The sequence below is a fragment of the Pteropus vampyrus genome, unplaced genomic scaffold (genome assembly GCF_000151845.1).
Source record: "Pteropus vampyrus isolate Shadow unplaced genomic scaffold, Pvam_2.0 Scaffold199, whole genome shotgun sequence".
In the NCBI taxonomy this organism is placed as follows: domain Eukaryota; kingdom Metazoa; phylum Chordata; class Mammalia; order Chiroptera; family Pteropodidae; genus Pteropus; species Pteropus vampyrus.
In genome coordinates, this window is record NW_011888980.1 from 732,498 (window position 1) to 757,462 (window position 24,965).

Consider the following 24,965-nt stretch of genomic DNA (forward strand, 5'->3'; position numbering starts at 1 on the left):
AGTTAACATTATGTAAGTTCTGATTTAATTTTTTCCTAATTTACATTAAAGTTAATGTTTCCAATACAAATATATAAGAACACAAAAATTCTTGATACTAAAAGACATCATCGACAACAAAGCTATGTTTGTAATCTTGAGAAAATTACATAAATTTGGTTGACTAATGTCCTTAACAATACAACAGGGGACTGAGCGAAAGGTAAGACCTTTGCCAGTTCCTACAATCAGTGAGTCACCGTGTCTGGTTTAGAAATTAAATTTCACACAATTCTTTTTTCCAGATTCAGATTCCATTTGTCATTAGATTGAAATTGGCCAGTAGTCACATGTCAATGTTTACACCAGTTTTATAAAACACTGTAAATTTTGAGTTGGTTGTTCAGACTTATTAATTATAGAGACAAAGCACTTAAGGAGCAAATTCTTCACAAATTTTTATATTTTTCTTCTATTAAGTGTTGAAATACATCTTACTTTGGAAATAGATTTACATTTCAAAATTGTGTGTTGCCTAAGGAAAATATTTCATGATATTTAAGAACGAAAGTCAAAGAACCATTTACTATAAACAAGCTGACTGGAAAATTGTCTAAACATTTTTAAATATGTAAACAAAAATATCAAAACTTGGTAGTTAAGGGATAAAAGCTAGACATCTGCTTTGTTTTTATCAGACATGTTCATTCACTCTCATTATTTTGCATGTCATTCTACACAGAGCTTCCTGATACCTCTAGTCCTGTTACTTATTATGAGATGCTTGTCCCTATTCCAGCCTCGCCCTAACAGCCTGGCCTCTCTGGACTTCCCACGCACACTGCTGTCCCTGTTTTTACTCGACACATCTTTACTGCCACCTCCCTGCAGCACCCGTCACCCCCAGTAGCCATGGGTGTTAGCTATCATCTGGCTGTCTAGCCGTCTTTCCTGCACTGGCCAGACAGAGTTTACTCTTGAGACATGGAGAGCGGGGCGGGGGGGGGGGCAGGGGGGGCGCGGTGGAGACATGGGGAGGGGCAGATGAGGAAGGGAGGAGAAGAGAGAGAGGAAGGGAAAAAGAATAGTTAAGGAAACGTCAGTTGCTAGCCATCCATGTTCACTTTCTTTCTTCTCTCACTTAAAAATTCTGCCCAGAATAATTTCTTCATATTTGAAAAAACAAAAGAATCCCCTGACTTATGACATAATATGTGCTAACCTAATCTCCGATGAGAAACTGATTTATCGCCTACATTTCAGAGCCCTGGGAAAGTTGGTGTGGAGGGATAAAGAGATTTCAGGGCAGGCAATGAATTTCTGAATTACATTTCAGAAGCCCTCCTCCAAACCATAAATAGAAGCAGGTTGACTATATAGCCTGGCATGGGTGACCAGAACAAAACATCGAGCCTCCAAGACAACGAGTCAACACCCCCATCACAACGCCCCAAGTGGACGACCAGGTATTCTAGAAAGAGGGTTCCCAGCTGACTTCTCTAAGAGCTCATAAAAAATAACAAATAAACTTTAAAAGGCAGGTCAGAATACCAGAGCTTGAAAACAATTATCCAGAAAAAATATTTATGTCAGGGAGTTTGAGGGGTGGAAAAGTATAATACACACTTCAGTAAAGTTACCAGCAAGATTTTAGTTTCAAAATATACCTGCTTCTTTCATCTGTGCCCCCAAGAACGCACCTCCCACCCTGAACCATTTACTAGCAATCCCTACGATCAGAAGGAACCAGATACATAGTGATTATGTTTAACAGATATTTAACCATCTAATGCCATTCCACCTGTTAGAATGTGAAATATGAAGGTAAAACGGTGGGAAGAGGGAGAAACACAGAAGGCTCTAGGAATAGTGACTGCAAGTAGGATCTAGGCTAGCAAATAAGAGAGAAGTCACACAGCTCTCACTGGAAGAGAGAAGCCCACCACCTCCCACCCCCGCCCCCTGCCCCACCCACAGATCTTCAATCTCAGCCATATCTTCCCTGGCAGGAGAAACTCGTCAAGAAACAGAATCTATCTTTGGACATTTCACAGCAAACATGAACCCACATCTTGACACTTACATTTCATTTGCTTGGAGATGGACTTGTTAGGTTCAAGCCAGTGCTGGGGAGAAAAAAAGCAGAGATTGTGGGTCAAATGGCTGAACCATATGATGCATACTTAATAACTAAAAGGAATTTAATACATTCTTTTTCCAAAGTACAGCTCTGGTTCCCTTAGATATTCCTCAGGGTCCCGCCCTCCGAAGACCAACACAAACAATTCGGCAATAATAACATCACGGGCAAGGGTATAAATTACAGAGAATACTACCTGAGTAGTATTTGAGTCGTACAGTTGCTAGGAGAAAAGGACAAGGAAGAGAGCATGCACTTAAAAGAGATGTTCTAGTGGCTCCAGTCGACTCCTAGGTGATTCTTTGAGCTCTACTGCTCTGGGATACCCACAGCTGGCTAAAGACTGACATCTATGACCTCAACAAGGCATGATCCAAGACAGCATCAGCACCCTGCTCCCCTTCCAGGCAGCCTTCCATGTTAATAGTGGGCCAAGCCAGTAATAGCCCCATCACACACACAGAAAATTCTTCCTTTGTGGTTGGGAGGAACAAATGATTTTAAATATCTCATTTCAGAGGCCTGAGGTCATCAAGAGGGAAAATCAGCTCCATCACAAAACAAAGGAGCCCGATGACCTGGGTACCCCAGAATTGTTTTACTGACAAGCCTATGAAGCAGACATCATGCTGGCCCCCACGGCCAGCTCTCTTGACACCATGTGTAAAGGTCACTTCAACACACTGAGAGCTGAGTAGCTTTTGATGTCACTAACCATGATGTTTCCAAAGCCACTTAGGGAATGGCAGGAAGTGTCACTTTGTACACCTGCAGTTTATGAAGACAGGAAGAGGGGTGCCATAGGGTATCCACCAAGAGGTCATAGAACACTCACTATTGGGCATCCCCTGTCCTGCTTGATACCAGAGAGAAAAGATATCAGTTGCTCCATCTCATTTCTGTCACCCAGTAAGCCGCAAGGTTCTGTATAATCGCTACTGTTTGATGTCAATTTTATAAGACCTAGCATTTACTGAATGCCTACTAAGTGCTAGGTGCTATTCCAAGAGTTTCCATGGGTTATCACTACCACCCCATTTACAGATGAAAAATTGGGGGCTCAGATGTTAAACAACTTGCCTAAGATGACCCCACGAATAAATGGTGATGCCAATGCAGGAGAATCCCAAAGCTTAGGTGTCCTTATCCTCAGCTATGAGGCCTCCCAGTGGACCAATCTACTCTAAAATGTGTTATTCTCAGTGAACACTCCCTGCTTCCCCAGGAACTGAAAAATTGAGTGGTCAAATCAGTAGTTTCCAATTCAGAGTGTCAGATCTCTGCTATCTTCAAAAACAAGAATAGAAGCCTTTTAACTATTTAGTGTCATGAAGAATCTAAGTCTACCATACATTTACTCCTGGCATGTTTCACAAACTAAAATAGCAAGTTTCTTTGATTATGGCCAAAATTACATCAATTCATTTTGGGAACCCGGGTCTTTTTCCCCCCAATATTTTTATTGTGGTAAAGTACACAACATAATTCACCATCCTAACCATTTTTGAGTGTACATTTCAGTGGTATTAAATATACTCATAATGGCATGCTACCATCACTACCATTTAGGACCCTTTTCATCTTATAAAACTTAAACTCTATAACTATTAAACAATAACACCCCATTTCCCTCCCTCCTCCTGGCCGCTGGAAACCACTGTTCTATTTTTGATTCTCTCCTTCTAGTCAGAAATTACACTTGTCCTTCTTTACATAGTTATAATGGAACAGTGATAAATGTATATAACTTACTAGTTATATAACCTTATGCAAAATGTTTAACCTCTCTGTGTTTCTATTTCAAGAACTATAAAATGAGAATAGTAATAGTACCTACCTCATGCGGTGGTTGTAAGGATTTTTAAAGTTAATAAACAGTTAATAAACCTAAGACACTGAAACAATGGATGGCATGTGAAAAATACTCAGCAAATGTTTGTCTGCTGATGCTGTTGGTGTTCCTTAGTAAGTACAGTTTAATTGGTAGACCACATCTTTCGACATGGGACTCCTGGTGAATAAAAAAAGGGGACTTCTGGTGAAGTTACTTTTCTAGAAGTAAATAAGACAACTTAGAACTAAGGTAAGAAAACAAATAACAGCAGCCAGAGATCAATGCCCATTGCTACTGTATCGCAGTGGAGAATTATCAGTCATTTTGCCAATAAATTCTGAAATGTAAATATGTTTTCCAAATTCTCCTTTGAACTCCTTAGTCCTTCTCAGCCTAACTTCAACCTACCTCTCCACCTCCTCCCTGCCTCCAGGAATGACAGGTAAGTTTCATTTTGTGTGCCCAAGCAGTTAGTTGGTGGCCGTCTCCCATGGCTGTGAGGGTTCCAAGACTAGATAAAGGCTCAGTGAGAATGAGTGCGATGATGGATTGCCTACTTCTGCCACAGAGGGGTAGGAACCATTAGTTAGAGAGCCTTAAGCCAAGAAAGTATGGGTACCTCTGAACTATGATATCATACAATTCATGTGTTTTCTTTTCTAAATAAAACGTACAAAACACTATCATGTATTTTCAAAGAATATATAATAAGCATATAAATGTATTTTTAAAGATCTAAAATGATACACGCTAAACTGATACCAGTGAGGGTAACAGTAATTTAGTGGTATTGATCAAAGCAAACGATGACTTCCATTTTTTCTATGATGTTTCATCTGTGATGTTTTAACTCAAGCTTTTTACATGTATTGGTGGATTCCATGAATAATTTAAAAAATCAATTAAAAAAAAAAGGAAAGAAAGAAAGCTAAGCTCTACTCAGAGGATAAAGGTAAATTTCATGTAATTTAGACTCAAGAGGAAGGAATATACGCTATTTTTTTTTTAATTGTTTCCTTACTGGAAACTGATACTCTCTAAGGTACGCAGGAAAGAAAGTCTGCCAACCAAATATCTGAATTTGTGCCTGGTTTACTGTAACTGAAACCTTCGTTTCCTCAACTCTCATTTAGATAAAAATTCCAAAGACTAAGGGAGCCAATCATCGATTCTACCTAATGAATTCAGGGAATATGATGAACCAGAGGGATGCATCCACAGCATGATCTGAAGGTCTCAGGAAGGTGTCTGCAGAGATGTTGTCAGGCTCTTTCCAAGTCCCCTCAGATGCCCTTTCCCTTCAGTTATACAACGGTCTGACTCCTTTTAGGAAGGCTGCCCTCAGGTTACTAGAGTCCATTGCAGGGTGGAGAACTGAGCCTCCTCACTCACCCCTCCCCACAGCTCTTTAATAATGGACGGCTGTGGGATAAATGCCTCTGCTCCCTCGCCCGGGACAAGCCTAAGGCAGGACTTACACCGTTCCAGAGCTGCTCTGTGGGTCTGAGACCACGTTACCCTCTACAGGACTTCGCCCCACATCACACGCTCACATGGCCTCCTTCTCTCCCCTGTCCCATTCCCCGACTCTCCTACAAGTCTTTCCCTGGGAACATTTCCTAATCAAACTATAATTTTTACCTCAGGATCTGCTTTCTGGGAATCGGACCTAAGACAGCCTCCCTAACACTCCCTCCAAAACTGCCCTCCATGATATTTAAAACCCTTCCCTTAGAGATTCATTCCTTTTGCCTTAGATTTGAACCCTGGTAACTACAAGTCCCCTGTGATAGGTCCCAATTTAACAGGGTTTTCAGTATTGACAATCTAGCCTGGACACATTTCAAGCCATTTCTTAGAACAAATTTATTTAGATTGATAGCAGTTTGAAGAAAAAGAGTAGATGGAAGTTACATGAGGGAGTGAAAAGCAGAGATGATAAAGCCCGTAGGCCCTGATTTCTTTATCTGTGACCTTGGGGTCGGGGTAGCAGATTCTAGGACCCCTAAGATTCCTCAGCTCTCACATTCCGCTTCCATGAACCTGCAGGATGAGAACATTGCCAACAAATGTTTCTTCCTTTTTAATTTTGCCAGGCCGAGCTCTCTAGCCCTAAGACATCATTTTTCTCTACCCCGTCGTAGAAATGGTTTCTTTTGTACTTTCTAATTTTGGCTTGCTCGGAGAAAAAGAAAGTGGGTATGAAGTGGTGATTTGTGACTAAGTAGATTGATTTTTAATTTGGTAGATAATATAACAGTTATCTTCAAATGTTAGGCTCTGTTGAAATTGATTCAGCCTATGATTACAGAATAAATGACACACTTCTATGTTATCTTTCTCAAAACCCTTAGTGTCCTAAATAAGAATAATCTGTAGCCCAGAGAAATGTGTTAAATAACCAATGGGGCTTTAAATAAGAATAAATGCACCTCCCCCAAAACAAAAGATTGCTTTTCCCCTCGGGAGTAACCAGATACAAAATCCAACCGATACCCATCATAGCCCTAAAAAGATGTCCTAATTCTCACATCTCACCTGGACAAAGCTTCAGAGTAACTCAGTCTCTGCACTATCTAGACAATTTATGCCACTTCTAGGCCTTTTGGCTTTTGCTAGGGGAAAAAGAATGCCATCTGAATGACTGCAGCCTTAATAGTGTTCTGGATAGAAAAGTTAGAGCTAGGCTTTAATTATTTAGCTACCAATAACAATGGTTTCCATTCCAGGTTTGATGAAATCTACGACACAATGGCAACAACAACAAAAATATCTGTAGATCAAGTACACTTAGAAGTTATTGTCCTTTTAGAATCAATCTATGTAAGAAAACCTTCACTTCGGTGTAGTGTTTTTCACTCCTTTAGCCATAACTGCTTTTGCATCCTTGATTCTCGTGGATGAGCAAAAGTAATAGCCAGGAAAAGAAACACTGTAGGAAATGGAGGCAGAAACAGGAAGCCTAAGAAAGCATAAGCACCATTTTTTTCCCTAAAGAATGGGATAATAAATATTTTAGGCATCATAGTCCATATGGTCTGTCACAAATATTCAACTCTGCCATTGGAAGATGAAAGCAGCCACCGACAATACATAAAATACAAGTAGCTGTGTTCCAATAAAGCTTTACTTACAAAAACAGATGGGGGCCAGTCTGACTTTTGTGTTCCAATCCCTGTTCTACCCTAAAAAATCCTTAATGTACTCTTGAAGAAAAAAAAAAAAAAAACCAGTAGTAGTTCGAAACTGCAACAGAGGTTGTAAAAATGTTCATTGCTTTTTTAAAGTACACTAGGATACCAAAATGCAATCATAAGGGAAATTACAAAATTCCTTCAAGCTTGTTACAGTGGAATTTACCACTCTGTAACATTTGCTATCAAGCCAGATAAATTTAACATTGTCTCCAAACTATTCTAAGGTCAAAGATCTCCTAGTTGCCAGACCCACTGACTTTCACAAACTAAAAGCATGGAATAGTAAAAAGATCAATTACACATGTTGAAAATATGGACTACTGCATTTGAACAACCCTATGGCATAGGTACTATTAGCATCCCCATTCTACAGATAAAGAAATTGAGGCCTAAAGAGTCTGCTCAATGTCATAACAACCAGCAAGTGGCAGGGACAGGATTTGTCCCAGTCTTGCTGGTGCCAAAGCTCTTAGCAATTATGTCCTCTGATTCTCCTTCCTTCTTGATGTTTGAAACTGGAGTCATTCTCCTTTAACAAATGAATAACTACCCTTGCTTCCAGAATGTCTCTCTCTCCCTCTTATTCTATTCTTTCTTCTCTGTATGCTCCTGGTCAGTCTCCTTTCCTTCTGGACCATCCTTTAAAATATGGATGTTGTTTAGCTTTCAGGTTCTCCTCTCATTCTATATTCTCTCTGATCTCTGCAATCTGGACCTCAGGGGCTCTGAAATCTCTATCTGTGGCCTAAATCTCTTCATTAAGTTTCAGGTCCATATTTGCAACTACACACTGAACATCTCCACCTCAACATCTCACAGGCTCCACAGCCTAAAATGTACCACCTCTCCCCGCAAATCCACTCTCTTTGTACAGTTTATCTGGCAAGTGATTCTACTTGCACTCAGAGCCCAAAGTGGCCATATAAGAAGTCTGAGCACCCTGCTGAAGAGGCCATATGGAGAGGCTCTGAAACCACATGCAGAGGAAGGGGGCCCCCAAGACCTGCCTTCCAGCCCTCCCCATCAAAGCACCGGGCATATGAATGAGGACATCCTGGGCCCCCAGACCAAACCAGCCAAACACCACTGAGTTGGCCCAGTCAACACGATGTTGAGCAGAGTCATCACCCAGCTGAGTCCTGCTCAAATTCCTGACCCACAATCTCCTGTAATATATTAAAATTGTGTTGTATTAGCCACTGAGTTTTGGGGAGACTTGTTACACAGTAATAGATAACTAGAGATCTCACTTTTTGATACGAACTGAATGTTTGTGAACCCCCCAATTCACAATGTTGAAGCCCTAACCCCCAATGTGATGGTATTTGAGGGGGCCTGTGGGAGGTAATTAGGTTTAGAAGAAGTCATTAGGGTAGAGACACCATGATGCAATTAGTGTCCTTACAAGAGAAAGAGACCAGAGCACAAGCACTATCTCTCTCCCCCATTCCATGCCCCCTACGCCATGTGAGGACACAGAAAGAAGGCAGCCATTTCTAAGCCACAAAGAGTCTTCACCAGGAAACAAATCTTTCGGCACCTTGATCTTGGGCTTTCCAACCTTTAGAACTACGTGATGTAAATGTCCTATTTAAGCAACCTGTCTACAGTGTTTTCTCTTAGCAGCCTAAGCTGACGAAGACACTCATTATTACCTTCCATGCATGTAACTCATATTTACAATTGAATCTTTGAAAGACATCTGCTGGAGCATGCATGAAAAAGAAATAAAATTCTGCTTCACACTGTCATTTTCTAACCTATATTGTTTTTATTTCACCAAGTTATACATCATAGTTACAGTCTAGTCTTCCTCCTTCCCAGCTTGACTTAAACATTGTCTTTAAAGCTATTTTGAAACTTCTGAACCTGCTGGTCTCCAGTCAGCTCTGATGTTCTTGTCTGCTGGAAGCACTCCAGTGAATGCTTCTCTAACTAATGTTGGCACTTAACTCTTATCTCCCTAATTAATTTTTATTCTCATCTGAACTAAGCCCAGGAGGTTCTCACCTCCTAACTCAAACTGGGATAAAACGGCATTTTCCCAGCCCCACTTATTCTTATGTCTGCCTTTAGGCCCATACAAGATAACCAGTTCATGTGTTTGCTCCTCCCTCCACTAAAATTGTGACATACCAGTCGGCTAAGTGACTTCCATATAGCAACCTGTGTTTATCAGGCATTCCACCTCCTCCCAGGAGGGCATCGAGTATAGACAGAGTTGATTATGAGCAATAGTTTTAAATACCAAGTTCTGCTTTCTACTGAAGGAAGCAAACAACATCCCCAAATCTGTCAGTGTCAATACCCTGGGCCACAGCTGAACTACTAGATACTATATCGTTCCAAGCTATTATCATAGTGCTGTGTTCCTTGTCATCCGAGTGCCCAAAGTCCTTTCCCACAAAACCAAGATACTTGTCCATAGCCCTCCTCAAACAGGTATCTAAACAGTCTTGATTTTTCAATACCTCCTGAGACTTAAAGACAAAAGAGGACTCATTAAGCAGACGAATCCATGACCAGTGACTTGAGACAGTAGTACAGCCCTTCTCTTCCGTGCAGGGCTGCCCTAAAACTTAGATACCACTCTCATTCCTAGTTACGAGCATCTGTGAAGCAATTGTCTCCAGGAGCAGGAAACAGCCTTTCAATGGCAGGAGCAGCTGGTGGGACATAATGCTGTCTGGCTTCCTGGCACCATCCCCAGAGTGAAACCTCAAATCGTCTTTATTCCATTCCATGTCCTTCCCAAAGGTGCCTCTAAAAAAAGCAAATTGCTGTAACATAGAAACTGTCTTTTCCCATTACTAATAAAACTCATTGATAGGCTTGTCCGTTCTGATTACCAACATAAAAACCTCAGGGCTGTAATTACATTTGAGAGAGGGAGTCGTCAGGGTTCAGCATGTCCTCACATCCACGATTTCCCAGGTCACCCAATCAGAAAGCATGTCCAACGGCCACATGACACACAACACCCTAACACACGAGTGCTTGAGGCAATCGCCCCAGGGATATGGATTTCCAAAGCAAATTTGTCCTCTTTGGATATGTCAGAAAGGTCCTTTAGTTAGAAAAGTCAATGACATTGATATAAGTGGGTTAAACAGCTGCTTAGAAATAAGACAGTTAAAATCAAACGCACTGGGTCCAATCTCCCTGCAGACTCTAAACTGACCTGTTTCAACCAAGTCCTGGTATAAAACCTCCTCTGGCTGGGCTGGGGGTGGGTTCCCAGTTCTAAGGCACTAGAAGTGACTTCCCTAGCTGAGTTGGGAAAGAGGAAAGTGTTAAAGAACAAGAAGGGAAATCCAGGATAATGGACATCACAAACCATAGCCAGAGAAACTTAGAATTATCAAATCCAACTATTTCAAAATTTCAACTTTCCAAAGAGAAATTACCCAAACATCTGAGCAGAAGTGGGAGAAAGAATAAGCCACATTTAAGAAAAAAAAATCTGAACTACTAGGTTCTTCTTCTGGAATTATTTCTTCCAAGACTTCTAAACTTACAGTCCCAGCTTTCTCTATCAGTAAAAGGAGGAGAATACCACCCACCTTTTCTCTAATGGCAGGCAACGAAGATGACATGAGTCCTTCAGAAGATGAATGTGGTCAAAACTCAAGAGATTTTTATTGACCAGTATTTAATCTGCCCCTCCCTACCTCAAATTTTAAAAATAATAGAAATTCTGGTCCCTTGCCACTAAAATAGCAAAAGATAGTCATCATTTACTGACTCAGTCCTCACCACTCTCAGAGCATATGGGGCATGAGACATCTTGTGAAACATATGGTGTTCCAAATGTAATAGTGCTAAATATTTAATATTCCACAATGGTTTACCATAAATCAAGTTGTGAAGAGTTGTAGGCAAACCACCAACTCCCACAGCAGAGGTAAGTTCCACTTCAGCTTTCCTAAGCAACTTGAATATCTGTTTTTTAGACTTCAATCCAAATAATTCATTGGTTTTATTTTCCATTGAGAAGAATACAAGCTGGTAAAAAAGAAATGCTGGTCAATTAATCTCCACTTAACACTCCCATATTAGCGTGTCTTTGTGCCTTCGAGCCCATTTTTCTAATTATCCAAGGTTCACTTGCCTATTCTCTCCCCAAAGTTAATAATAGCCATCTGCCTTTAAAAGAAGTTATTAATATTTCTAGGTTTGGCCCTATTTCTTCATGCAATTGCCTCACCTAGGCCTAGTCAATGAATAGTAATCATAATAAAAAAACTGAACACATTCCATGTACTCAATAAAACCATTTATTTAGCATTTATATACCTTATCTCTAATTCTCATATTAACTCTATATGTAGGTATTCTTATGTTTAAACCATCAGGATAGAAACTCAGAGAGAGTCGATATCTTGATCAAGATCACACAGCTTTCTAACCAACAGAGATAGGATATAATTCACATTTTTCTGAATACAAAGTCCATGCACTTTGATGCAGCAACTGCTCTGCAACCCATGTAGAAGCTAAATTCACACCGTAGCCTCAAAATCAAAAGGCTATGTAACAGCTGTATGAAACGGGGAAAACCTATTCAGGCAGCCTGCTAAGCAATTGAATAGATATGTCAAATAAAATAGTTTTGTTTTGGGGTAATTCTCATTTTTTCCACTAATTTACTGCCCAAGTGTGGACATTAAAAATTAAGCTAAACCAAATCAAACTATAAAGAACAATGAAGCACTTCAACCTAAAGACTTTTTTTGTTGCTGTTAATTTAAAAATAATTTTAAAGGAGACTAACCTTTCGGTGGTGAGCACACAATGCAATATACAGATGATGTATTATTATATTGTATACTTGAAACTTATATAACCTTATTAACCAATGTCACCCCAATAAATTTAATTAAAAAATAAAGATTTCCTAAAAGCTGTAAAAAATAATTTTAGACATAGAAAACTTGCAAAGATAATATAATACAACCTCAACCCATTTTCCTTTCATGTTAGCATCTTAAATAACCATAGTACAATTATCAAAATTAAGAAATTAATATAACACAATACTACTAACTGAAGTACAGACTTAATCTGGAGTTCACCAGTTTTCAAAACTACCACTAACACTTTTCTCTGTTCCAGAATTCAACCCAGGATCCCACAATGCCTTAGTTGATGTGTCTCCCTAATCTGGGAGCGTTCCGCAGTCTTTCATTGCCTTTCCTGACTTTAGCACTTTTGAAGAGTATGGTAAATTATTTTGGAGAATGTCTCTCACTTTGGTTTGTCTGGTGTTTCCTCAAGATTTGAATGAGGTTATGCATTCTCGGGAAGAACACCACAGAGACTGTGTCCTTCTCAGTTCATGATATTAGGGGTACATGATATTAGTACATCTTTTTACTGATGATGTTAAATCAACCTTGATCTCTTGGTTAAAGTGATGTCTGCCAGGTTTCTCCATTATAAAATTATTTTTCCCTTTGCAATTAAAAAATATGAAGGAGAAAAGGAGATACTTCAATACTATGTAAATATCCTGTTTCTCCTCAAAGTTTTGCCCACTAATTTTAGCATGGATCTTGCCCACAACAGTTATTGTAGTGTTCTAAAGTCAGTTTCCTATTTCTCTCATTCCTTCTACATGTATTAATTGTAATTCTTCTATAAAGAAGAGCTGCCCCTTCTCCTTCTTTTATTTATTTATTCAATTATTCTATTTATATCAGTACAGACTCAAGAATATTTATTTTATTCTATGGATTGTAATGAAATACTATTGTTATTTATTTTTGCCACTCCTATTGTTCTGGTTTGGGCCACAGGTAGTTCTTTCAGTTGGCTCTGTGCCTTTCCTAAGGTCCTATCTTTTAGCTTTTTGAGTACTTCCTTACTTTGTGGGGCCATAAGATGCTTCAGACTCATCTTGTGACTTCCCTATCCTGGCCCTAGAATCAGCCATTTCTGCAAGGAGCCCCTGTTTCTTTTATTGGAGAATGGTATTTAGAAGCCAAGATCTGGGGGCTAGGTATGTTCATTGCTACTGTGGTGTCATTGCTTCTAGGCCATCCTAGTGGACAGAACATGTAAATATATGTATATGTACTAGCTCACATACACACACCTATTTCTATATCTATGTATGTTTTTTAAAAAAAAATGAGTTCACATTTATATCTGATTCCAATTCTAAAGACATACCTTAATATTTTATTCAATATCTCCCCAATGAGAGAGTCAAGAGAAATAAAAAAGGTTAATGCATTTAAGTAGTTTCAAGCTATTGTCCAGGCAATGGATCAATAAACTACGGCCAATTGCCTATTTTTTGTAAAGTGCTTTTATTGGAGAAATGTGAGGTTTTTTGGAACACAGCCACATCCATTGCTTTAGGTATTGTCTGTGGCTGCTTTCCACTAGAACAAAATAATTGAGTAATTACGACAGAGGCTGTGTGGGTCATCAAGCTGAAAATATTGCCTACCTGATCTTTTACGGAAAAGGGTTACTGATCCCTGGTCTAGGCTGTGTTTCGATTTTTCACTTAGGGGATAGAATGGAAAGAATGTGGATTCAGATTCCATCCTTCCTCCAACAATGACTAGCCGCGTGGCCTTAGGCAATCCGCTGACCTACTCTGCACCTGTTTCCTTCTTCCTTGCAGTGTTTTGGGAAAGACTAGAAACCATGTGAGTTAGATTCCTGGCACGTAATAGATGCTCAACTAAATAGTAGCTAGAATTACTTCTGCAGGTTGGCTGTTTAAAATTTAGAATGGAATTTTGCACACAAATAACCTATTTTCAGTGGTGGTTGGATGACTAACATAGCCCACAGAGTCTGTTTGGCCCATAGAGATCAGGGTTTGAACCATAATCCTAAACTCAAATACTCACTCCCATCACTTACTAGTTGTAAAAAACTTGGGCAAGTAACAACATCTTTAAGCTTGTTTCTCTCTCCAAAAAAGAGTATTATCTTCATAGCCATAAGAAGTTATGTCCATGAATGTCTTTATTCCATGCTCACCAACACTATCAGAAAACCAAAGTTGGGATGGTTGTATCAAAAGTAGAATCAAAAAACGTTAAAATACATGTTCCTGGTCCTAGCCCCAGGAATTCCGATGCAGGAGGTTGACAATAGTGTGCACACTAAGCATGTCTGGCAAACACCTAAGGGGGTTTTGTTGCAGCGTCAAGTCTGGGAACTACACTTAATCAGTAGTAAATGCCACACAAATCCCCTGTGACATCATGTCAGCCCTACATCCCCATCAGTGTCCTGCTACCTCCCTCTCACTCAGGTAGAGGGTCTCTGCAAGTGCTATGGAAAACCAAAATCTCCTTCTCTGAGCCACTGCATTGCATCCTTTTACAGGAGATTAAATCCCACTGGACTCTAAAAGCTAATTAAGACTATCCTTGTTTTGGAAGAAAATCTAATTTGTTCCTTACACAGTCTCCACTTTTTCAAAAAATACACTCTGAGCCTCTCTTCATTGTATTAGGTCAGTAAATATGAAATTAAGAAACAGGTGAGGTTGTGAGGAAGGGACAGGAAGATGACCAAGGACACTGGTAAGGAAGAAAGCGAACTAAGGAAGTCAGAGGGGACCTGCCCCCACATCCCTGACCACCCCCAGCCGATCCTCTCACACACTGCCCTGCTTGGCAGTGGAGAGGAGTAAGAAGCAGAGACCAGAGCAGGTACAGAGCTTCCTAAACCATAGCTGTGATCCACAGCAGGGTTGCAGAATGGGAAATCCCAGGTGCTGGGAACTGGGATGGAGATTCCTGGGGCCTTTTGAGATGAGGAAAACACATCCCTGTGAGTCTGGCACGTGCCATGCCTGAACATACTCAGGCTGCTACGCTAGCTCAAAAGGTAAGACTCCCCCGCTCACTCTTAAACACCAACAGAGACCAGAAAGAACAGATGTGTCCAGGAGCAAGAATACAATGGGAGCTGTATACAATGTGGTGCTAAAGAAGCACCTTTCAAGGTATCTTAAAGTATCTTCTTCTGCCAAAGCATTTTTTAAATTGAGGTGACATTCATATAACATAAAATTAATGATTTTAAAATGCACATTTCAGTGGTATTTCATATATTCACAATGTTGTGTAAATGCCACCTATATCAAGTCCCAAACATTTTCATTACCCCAAAAGAAAACCTTGTATCCTTTTAGAAGTCACTGCCCTGTTGCCCTTCTACCAGTATCTTTTTATAGTGAGCGGTGGATTTTCTCTGTAATGAGATCTTACGTAGCCACTGTTTGAGGAGCTTTGGCAAACTTTGGGTTCAAAGGGCACAGGAACATTCTTTCTTCAACCAGGTGGGAGCAGCTTCTGGTAAATCCTAAGGTAAGTTTTCCTTTCTGCCCTACCCAGTCCAGTGGGAATAATGCTGGACTCCCACTCACACACACACACCAGGCTGGTCAGTTTCATGTGGTCATAACCATGAGAGTGCATCATAATTACTCGTAGAGAAGCCTTTCCACATCGCACAGCCTGAATGACTCCCCTAAATGGGTCCAGACAGAGATCAGCTCTTACCCGCTGCTTCTCTGGGTCCACATAACGAATGCCGAAGTAGTCCTTCTCCAGTAAGCTGTAGTAGTTGCAGATGTGGTCAATGAGAAACTGCCCTTTGGTCTCCCTCTGCAAAGGAAGCACATTAAAGTTTCAGCCAGAGCTCTCCTTATATGTTCATGCTAAAATGTGCCTCATCACCTTGATAGATCAGTGCTTAGAGAAATGGATTTGCTCACTCCAGTTCCTACAGAAAAGCTTTCCGAACTCTTTTAACTACAATCCACAAAGAGAACTTTTACACTGTAAGCCGTTACACACACACACCCAAAGGAACACCAAAAAGAGACACCAAATACTCTGCACAAAGGCAATGCACTCAAATATATTCTATGTTATTGTATTTTATGCCAGTTAATTTTTCTAATGCTATTTATAATTCAGAACACTGATTTCACAAGTCCATACCTAGTGGAGACCCATAGTTTGCAAATCCACAAACAATTCTACACGCAATGCACCTGACTGCTTGCTCCAATTGCTCTGTATTCACTCAACCCTCACAACAATCCTATAAGAAAGATGCTACAAGAAAGGTACCCATTTTACATCTGAAGACACTGGGGCACAGAAAGGCTCAGTGGCTTGCCCGAAGTCACACAACATGTACAGAGCAAGGCAGGATTTGACCCAGGCCCCCACTGGGCTGCAGAATCCAGGCTAGCACCATGCCATTTCGTCTCCCTGGAGCATGGGTGAGTCCACCGGGACTCTGCTAGAAGGCAGGGTCTCGATAGTATGGAAATGCAATGAGTGGTGTTAGATGGAACACCTCAACTCTCACAGAGAAGGTGGAAAGCTAGTTGCCTCGGGCCTCAAAGCCACCATAACACTTCCATAAATCAACACAGAAGGGCACTGTGAAAGACTGGGGGAAGCCCAGGCCTGAGATTCAAACACAGGCCAGGTGACCTGGGGCAAACTGCCAAGGTATAAAGTAAGCTGGTTGGACTAGGTGATTTCTAAATTGGTTAGATTATTTTTCCTTCTAGAATTCTATGAGTGAGAGATGCGTCAGCCAAATCTGATTAAGATAAATACCATTACAACATAGCCCTTTTAATAGCAAAGACCCTTCCAAACCCTCGTCAGGATACTCGATAAGACAAATTTCTGCTTCAATCAAAGTCGCTGACAGACCCATGGAATGTTTTAAGGACGGAATGTGACCTATAAAAATAAATGAAGAAATTAGAGACGTTAAGTGAGCCACTCTTCCAAATCCACTAAAAGTAATTTGGGAAGATCAGTTTGGGCTATGTTACATGATTATCTTTTCATTAGAAACTACTATCATCAGCTTGAAATGTTGATGAAAAAGCCACTCGCTGGCCTGGGATGCAACACACTGACAAAAGGACTGAGGTTTATAAGCCCACGTTGTGATATGAAGCCTCAATTTTCCTGAAATTGCTTCTGAATTTAATTTTGAATGGGCATTGAGCCTTTACTTCCTTCCTAAGAGAAACAATTTTAATGTAGCTCAAAAGGGACAAAACATCAACATGAAATTTATTTTTAGGTTTCTGTATTGTTTTTAACTCAGGAACTCCAAATGACCAGCTATATCTATGACAGCTAAATCCAATGTCCCAAATATAATCAATGGATTTGGTTCCTTCTACAGATTTACTCTGTAACCCATCCATCTTAAAGAGGCTGCTGCAGGATCAAATAATGGGACATAACACTTGAGTTCATCATTTTATGATTGAATTGCCAAGCTTTTTGCAGTAGGATTTACTCTAGTGGACTACCGCCACCATATGCAAGACACACAAAATATATGGGCCAAGGCAATGCCTTCTGATAGCATGAGACGGAGCAGAACTTGATTTGAATGACAGCTAGTATTAGCATTGTCCTCAATTTCACAGGTCCTTGTAGATACAAGGGGGTTGAGAGGAACAGTATTCGCCTCCCAGAACTGGTCTCTGTGGGAGAAAAAGTAAACAAAGAGGCAAAGAACTCGATCCTGTCTGCTTAATGTCTCCTGCAGTCAGTTTTTGATGATGTATTTACTTCAACTCCTCGGTTCAGTGGTAAAGTTAAAAAAATATATCTATGCTTAAAGAAAAATAAAAATCAACTGGCTAAGTCAGTCATAGCTTGTCATCACTGAAAAAGTGTGACAGATTTCAATCCTCACTTCCTAAAACTCTAAGCCAAGACATTTTGCTACATTTTAGACACTGGTTAAGTGAGGAAAAAATTACCAACCCTCAAATACTTAATGTATTACTATAAACCCAGGTTTGAAGTTTAAATAGCTACCTTCAGCAATGAAGGTATGAACATAATCATGATAATTACTATTTATTAAACACTTACTGTACACCAAGAGCTGTTTTACATAATTTGCATTTACTCTGACAACCCACTGAGATAATTAATATTCTCCCCATTTTAGATTTTTAAAATGGACTCAGAAATGTTAAGTTTGTTTGTAAGTGTGTCAAACCCAGGTCCAACACCTATGCCCAAGCTGTTGTAGAAATTCAGTTTGCCCATCTGCTTACCATCTCTGTGAGGAGATGGAAGAAAACAATATGTGGATTTGGGAGCAGTATCAAGTGCCCCAGTTACAAGAATTTGGACACTGGCAGGAATGAACACTGGGTTATTTACTGCAACACTAGGCCTGGGGAAGAGGCAGTTTTATAAAATACAAACCACATTACAGATGTCATTAGCTGATTGCCCAGCACCCATATACTCCTTTGTCTTTCCTAATAGAGCCCAAACTTTGCTCAGTTATGCACATCTGTGTACACACACATAAATCTACACACACACATACACAGGTACATGCAAAGTACATGAGCCTCAGGAAACTATAACCTACCCCCACCTACAGGCTCAAGCTTGGCCCTATAAGGGTAATCCTACCCCTCTTGTCTGATTGGTTCAGGAAAGGACACGCAATCCACTTAGGCCAATGAGACATGAGGAGCAATTGATTAGGGTTTCTGGAACGGCTCCTGCTCACTCTTCTGAAAGACCTTCAAGAAGAGACTCTCTCTGCCCTCCAGACACTGTTACACAGAGGCATGAGGTCTGAAACTGCTACAACCATTTTCGAACTTGCTTGAGAATGAAACCAACACAGGGTGAAGTCAAAATATTCACAGGGAAATGAAATTTTTGTCTCCAGATCATCAATCATGAAGCTTGCTCTAAGAGTGAACTTCCGGAGAGGCCAATGAAATTCAGCCAGCATGAATTGGCTTCTGCTCATTGCAACCAAAATGTTCTCTTGGGAGAGAAGGGCAAATCAATGCCTCAGACCAAGTAGAATTACACAGAAGAGGACAATAGAGCAGATGTGAAACAGAATCACAGAGGGTGTCGACTAATGAACCGGAGAATCGAGTCCATCTACCAACAAGTTCTATTCAGCTCAGTGGTTTTGTATTTTTAAGTTGGGAGGCTGCACATAACATCTGGATGCTGGCTGCTCTTGAAAAGCTGGAGGGTCTGGAAGCTGAACCATAAAGACTGCTGCAACTCAGTATCAGTTGCCTCTTCTGTGTTAAATGAACCCTGTAGTCCACCACATTCCCACCCATCCTGTCTTTCATGTCTTCCATTTCCCACACCTCCCTAGAGGAATCTGAGCTTTCAACCCTGATGTGAGGCAAACTGGAGGCTTCGGAAGGGTCCCTTGAAAGAGTTTCCTTGCAGGTGCTTGGGTGCATCCTTACAGCCAGGAAAAGTCCCCAGCGGAAAGAGATTTGAGCTTCCCTACAAGTCTGTGCAGCCGCTGAAGTCCTAGTACCCGAGGGAGGAAGGGCCCAGTGCAGACTAGAGACATTAGGATCACCGAGATGAAGGGAGCAGGCAACAGCCAGAAGAATCAGAAGCACAGACCCAGGACGCTGGGTAAAGTTCATTCTGGGGTTGGCACTGTGCTCTCAGGAACCCTCTCTGATGAACAGAAGTGAGACTGCCAGATGTCTTTTTCTGGTAATAAAGGTTGTGAGGTTCTTGTTCAAAAGGCCCTATTGCTTGGCACCTTATGCTCACAGGAGTTGCTCCTGAAAAGGGGCAGCCTCCGCAAACATACATCCGGAAAGAGCATCTCTGACGATTCTTCTAAGAAGGAAGAATCTGGTTCCCATCTGGATACCTAGAAACTGCAAAGGGGCTTCTAGACGATTAGAAGGCCCTAAACGACAATTGAATACGAAGTTTGCTGCCAAGAGTGTCTTCCAGGGACAGGTAGTTTCACTTCTTGCATAAATGAAGGGCCTCAATCCATTCGCTTCATAGGCAGATGAACAAACAGGAGTAATGAGAAACTGATGAACTAAACAGTTCTGCTTCTACTGTTAAGGACAAGTAGTGGTTAATTTAAGAAAGATTGCAGCTTGACTGCACAGCATAAAAATGCTCTCTGTTTATATCTCTGCTAAAAAAAATTCAAGTATATTTGTATAAATTCATACATTTCGTTATGATAGGCACCAAAGCTTTAACCAAAACAAAGCATCTCTTTAGGAAGAAATTAGCTTTTATAATTGGACTTTAAATAACAAGTGATATATTGCTTTACTAATTGTCCCTTCCCATTGCAGACAGTAATTGGTATTTGAATTTGGCTGTGACATACATACAGAAAATTGCGTCATTGCAAAACGGTGAGGAAAGAAATAATATTAAAGCTGTTTAAATGGGGAGAAATGTAAAGAAAAACAAGAATAGAGAAATTTCTCATGGTTGAATCTTTGGTTCTCACACAGAAATTAAAAGTTGCTTTGACCAAGTAATATTCCTTTGTAAATACATACCGCATCTTTTTTATCTAATCATCTATTGTTGGACACTTAGGTTATTTCCATATCTTGGCTATGGTAAATAGCAATTTGTGTTTTTCAAATATTTTCAGATATATGAAAGATAAAACCAAGATCTGGAGAAGTTGAAGTACCTAATTCTTAATACATGTCCATAATACAGTGATCCTCAGTATATTATGGCTAAGATAATTGAAAATATAGGCTACATTGATTAAAAGCATTCTTATGCATGATAAATATTAATAAGTTGGGGCAAGGGATGGGCATGGCTATGACTGTAGCAGTGACCTAAAAACCGGAAAATAACAAAACAACTACCAAAGCCAGACACCCATGGGAAAAATAAAAAATCAACAGTTGCCTGAAAGTGAGCATCTGGCTTTAAAAATAAAGGCAAGACACAAGTGGCCCTAGCCCAGCCAGGCCCTTTGGTAGAGAATCAAAACCCAAATACCTATCTCAAGTCCATAGTAGCCCCTACACACTCTGAGAAGACAGAAATACACTGTCATCCTCATATCAAGAGACTATCACAGGGAAGATTAAAAGGGCCCTAAAGAAGACAAAGAAACAGTGCAACCATATGAAGATGAAGCAACCAGAACAGGTTGGCCACTTCACTGCCCGGGTCCTGAATGGGGTCTTCTCAAGGAGTGTCATAGCTAAATAAGTAGATAGGGTGGCTTCGAGTCAGTAATGTTTCCTTCCCTTTACTTTTCTTCTGGATATTTTCTACCCCCCGTGTTCTGGGGCTTTCATTCTAAAAGATGCCGTGTGTGTCTGTGCTAAGGCACAGGGTTTGTTGCTCCTCTGACACACAGATCCATCCCAACATTTGGGAAATCATATTTGATGTGTCAGCTCTTAGCAATTTCTGCCACTGGCTCAGTGCTCAGAAGTTCTTCCTTTCCCTTCTTTTTCTTCTTCCTGTTTCAGGATCTAGCGCCACTGCCAGGCCCAATTCTTGAAGGCACTCAACTCTGAATAATTTAAAATTTTTCCAACTCCAGTGCTTTCTAATATTTCAACAAAGCATTTTTTTTCATCTTGTGCTGAGGAAATCAAGTAAGCATAAAACCCTTTTATAGTCCTATTTATCTGTCAAAAGCCTTAGGCAGAAGGATCCCCCAATTTCTGAAAATAATCTGACAGGGCAGCTCTTGACCCACCTAAGAAGGTGAGATAAAGCACCAGAACAAGAGCTGTTGAATGGTTTATGAAGCAATTCAAAACCACTTACACAATTAGGCTTTGCTCAGGTAGGGAAAAAATTCCCCTCAACCTAGGCCAATAAAAAAGGAAAACTAAACAGAGACAGAGAGATGAATTTGAGAAAATTACACATGTGGCCCAAATATATCTACGGCGGTCCACATGGCTCAGTCTTTGCATACCTCAGACACATTTAGAGGAACAGGTCAACATCAAAAGTACGCCAAAAAATTCAATTCTTCACTATTAGGTTTCAAGGAACATTAAAGAGAACCCAAAGTTTAACCCACAACATTTCCCAAAAGCCTTTAGGCTCTCCAAATTTTCTAGTACCCTCCAGGTGCTGTAAGATTCTTACCCCAGAACTCCCTCTCCAATGCCAAACCCATGAGGATTTATCTTTTATCTCCCCATCCTCTACCTTTCCCCTATTAATATACAGGTTGGTAGCTTCATTTACAGTAAAAAAAAAAAAAAAAAAAAAATCTTCCCAAGAAAGGGGAGGAGGGAGAAACCGAGAAGGGCAAGGCAGACAGTGGCTTGAACACAGAGGTAACATGGTTTTAAAACGCACTCTACAGTGGCCCAGTGCATATCGCTGTCGTATTCAGCGTAGCTTGCCCAAGAAAGCTTCTGACAAAGTTGAGAAGACTGAGAACAGAATGGGAAGACTGGGCAGGGACAAAGGAGATCCCACTGGACAACGGGTCAGCCCCAGACTACCTCCCACTCCTTTGCATACACATATCTAGACATGGCTACCCCACAAGAAGTTATAACTCAGTGTGATAATATGACGAAGGTCATAACTATTACAGGAATAACAGCTACAAATTACGGAGTGTTAACTATATATGGGGCCCATGTTAACAGCTGCACAGAGACTATGTCATTCGCTCCTTCCAATAACCCCAGCATCAGCCTTATTTGGGTGGATGACCTTCTAGAAATGTTCAACTTCTACCCACCTCCATTCCTAATTCTTCCAAGTTGCATTTTTTCCTCTCTCAAACTCTCCTCTTTATTCTGGCAAAAGACCAAACCAGCATGATCCGTAACTTCCAGTCTGTGAAGGCATGATACTTCACTTCAATAGTGTCCTTCTAGAAGATTCTCATCAGGAGTCAGGCGATTAACTCGCCTGAAGCCCACACAGACTCTGAAACAACCCTCTGTGTGCTAGAGGGATTCCTGCATGCACACACAAGCACGCATACACACATACGAGAATGATTTATCACAAATATTTAAAGACTGAAAGGCGTAGGCTGGGTTCCCCGACTATCACACACACCCTTTTTTCAAGTGATCAGTCAGAAAGGAAGAAAAACATCTTGGTGATATTTATATCTCTTGACTACACAACAACCCCAAGCCAAGGGTGTTTTGTTTTTTTTATGAAACTAAAGATATAGAATTGATGTGAATTCTATCAGCTATAATGAACCAGCTTTCTTCTTTAACCGTCCTCTGCCCCTTTTTTTCTTTTTCTTTAGTCTTTGCAGCAGACAGGAGCTTCCTAAAGGAAGGAAAATATTAGATGCAATCCACCAGCTCCTTACACCCGGAGAACATTTGGTCCATTGTTTAGCAATGAGCAACACAGAGCCTGGGGGTACTGTATAAACACTTAAGAATGCACAGAAACACTCAAAAACAAGTACAAAAGAACCCCATTCAGGGATTCACTCTTAGGAAAGCACATGAAGATATTCAAAGCAGAACATAAAATGAAAAAAAAAAAATCAAGGCAGAACAAAAGATGTTAGTAAAATTCCTATTTTTATACACATGTGCATATTTATACACATGCATTTATATAACTTACAGACAGAATAAAGGTAAATGCTGATGGTGGTATCCGTGGGAGATGAGAGTCAGGTTGTTTTCAGTTTTTCTTTGTGCCTATTTGCATTTTCTAACTTTTCAAATTATAAGCATTAGGTTGGTTATCAGTGTATTATATTTCTTTTTGATCACTTTTTAATCACTGATGTTTAATCACTGGTTGATTCTCCGAAAGTAACATACAGACTATCCTCCCACAGGCCAATGGCTAGAAGTCCGCTCACGACTCACAAACCAGAATTCCAATTATTATCACATTATCCAGAAGCGCTTCCTCCTTTTCCTCCAGGAAGTAAGAGAAGCAAGAGACAAGTGGCTGGGTATAGCGAAGATGTCGCTGATCTGAAAGTCCCAGTACAGGCTGAGAGTTCCCCGCCTCTGCCAACTGATGGCCCTGGGCAAGTTACCAACCTCTCCGACCTCCAGGGGCCCAGGTGTGCAACAGCGGGCCGGCCCAGATGACGGAGAGGTTCATCCCAGACCCCAGTTCGGGCAGTTCTGGGTTTCCACACTGCCTCCTCAGCAGAGGGCTGCTCTACATTGGTTAAGGCTCATGCTGATTTATTTGCATCTAAATGCAGTTAGTGGAGGCCTCTGAAAGCTGCATGCTAGGACAGTAAAGGAGCAGCTCAGGGATGAGAGACAATGTTGAAAGTGCCTCTTACCCTTCCTCCAAGCCAATGCCTGCAATGAAGAAGGGACCAGAGTTGACAGCGGTTTTTAGTTTGATAAGTTTCTTGGAAATGGGACAGGGCTGCATGATTGGCTCTTTCTGTCCTGATGAAAATTCTCCAATTTCACTTGGTCACAGCTTAAATCAAGTAGTAATTTATGGGGTAGAGTTCAGGGAAATGGGTAAAGGGGGTGAAAGGATACAAACTTCCAATTATAAGACAAATAAGTTCTGGGGATATACTATACAGCATGGTGACTATAGTAAATACTGTATTATATATTTGAAAGTTGCTGAGAGAAGATTTTTAAAGTTCTCACTTGAAAAATAAAGGTAACTGTGAGGTGATGGATATGTTAACTAACTTTATTGTGATAATCGTTTTGCAATGTATACATATATCAAATCGTTACATTGTGCACTTTAAACTTACACCATGTTATTTGTGAATTATATCTCAACAAAGCTGAAGGGGAATAAATAAGGAAATACCATGTCTAAACTCTAATATGAGCTAGAAAAAAGTAACATATTTCATTTTACATAGTCAGTTTCTCATCCTTTGCAGCAATTCTACCATATTCCATACCTTATCCCCACTCTCCCGACATACACAGTCTGAAAAGTTAATCATGACACTGATGCAAGGTAGCCAGGGTTAGGAATCAGAAAAACAGATAAATCGTATTGCTTAGGAACTGCAAGCATCT

General features: G+C 40.5%; 1 protein-coding gene across 6 annotated transcripts in view; it reads right to left on the reverse strand.

Annotated features, from left to right (window-relative positions):
* FRMD3 (FERM domain containing 3) overlaps window positions 1-24,965 on the reverse strand; it is a 323,707-nt gene that overhangs the window by 127,315 nt on the left and 171,427 nt on the right. For all 6 annotated transcript variants that reach the window (XM_023537767.1, XM_023537766.1, XM_023537764.1 and 3 more), the window contains 2 exons: window positions 15,688-15,792; window positions 2,063-2,105 (listed from right to left, as the gene is read on the reverse strand). In XM_023537767.1, coding sequence (XP_023393535.1) covers window positions 2,063-2,069 — 7 coding nt within the window. In that variant the 5' untranslated portion in view covers window positions 2,070-2,105; window positions 15,688-15,792. The remainder of the gene's footprint in view (window positions 1-2,062; window positions 2,106-15,687; window positions 15,793-24,965) is intronic.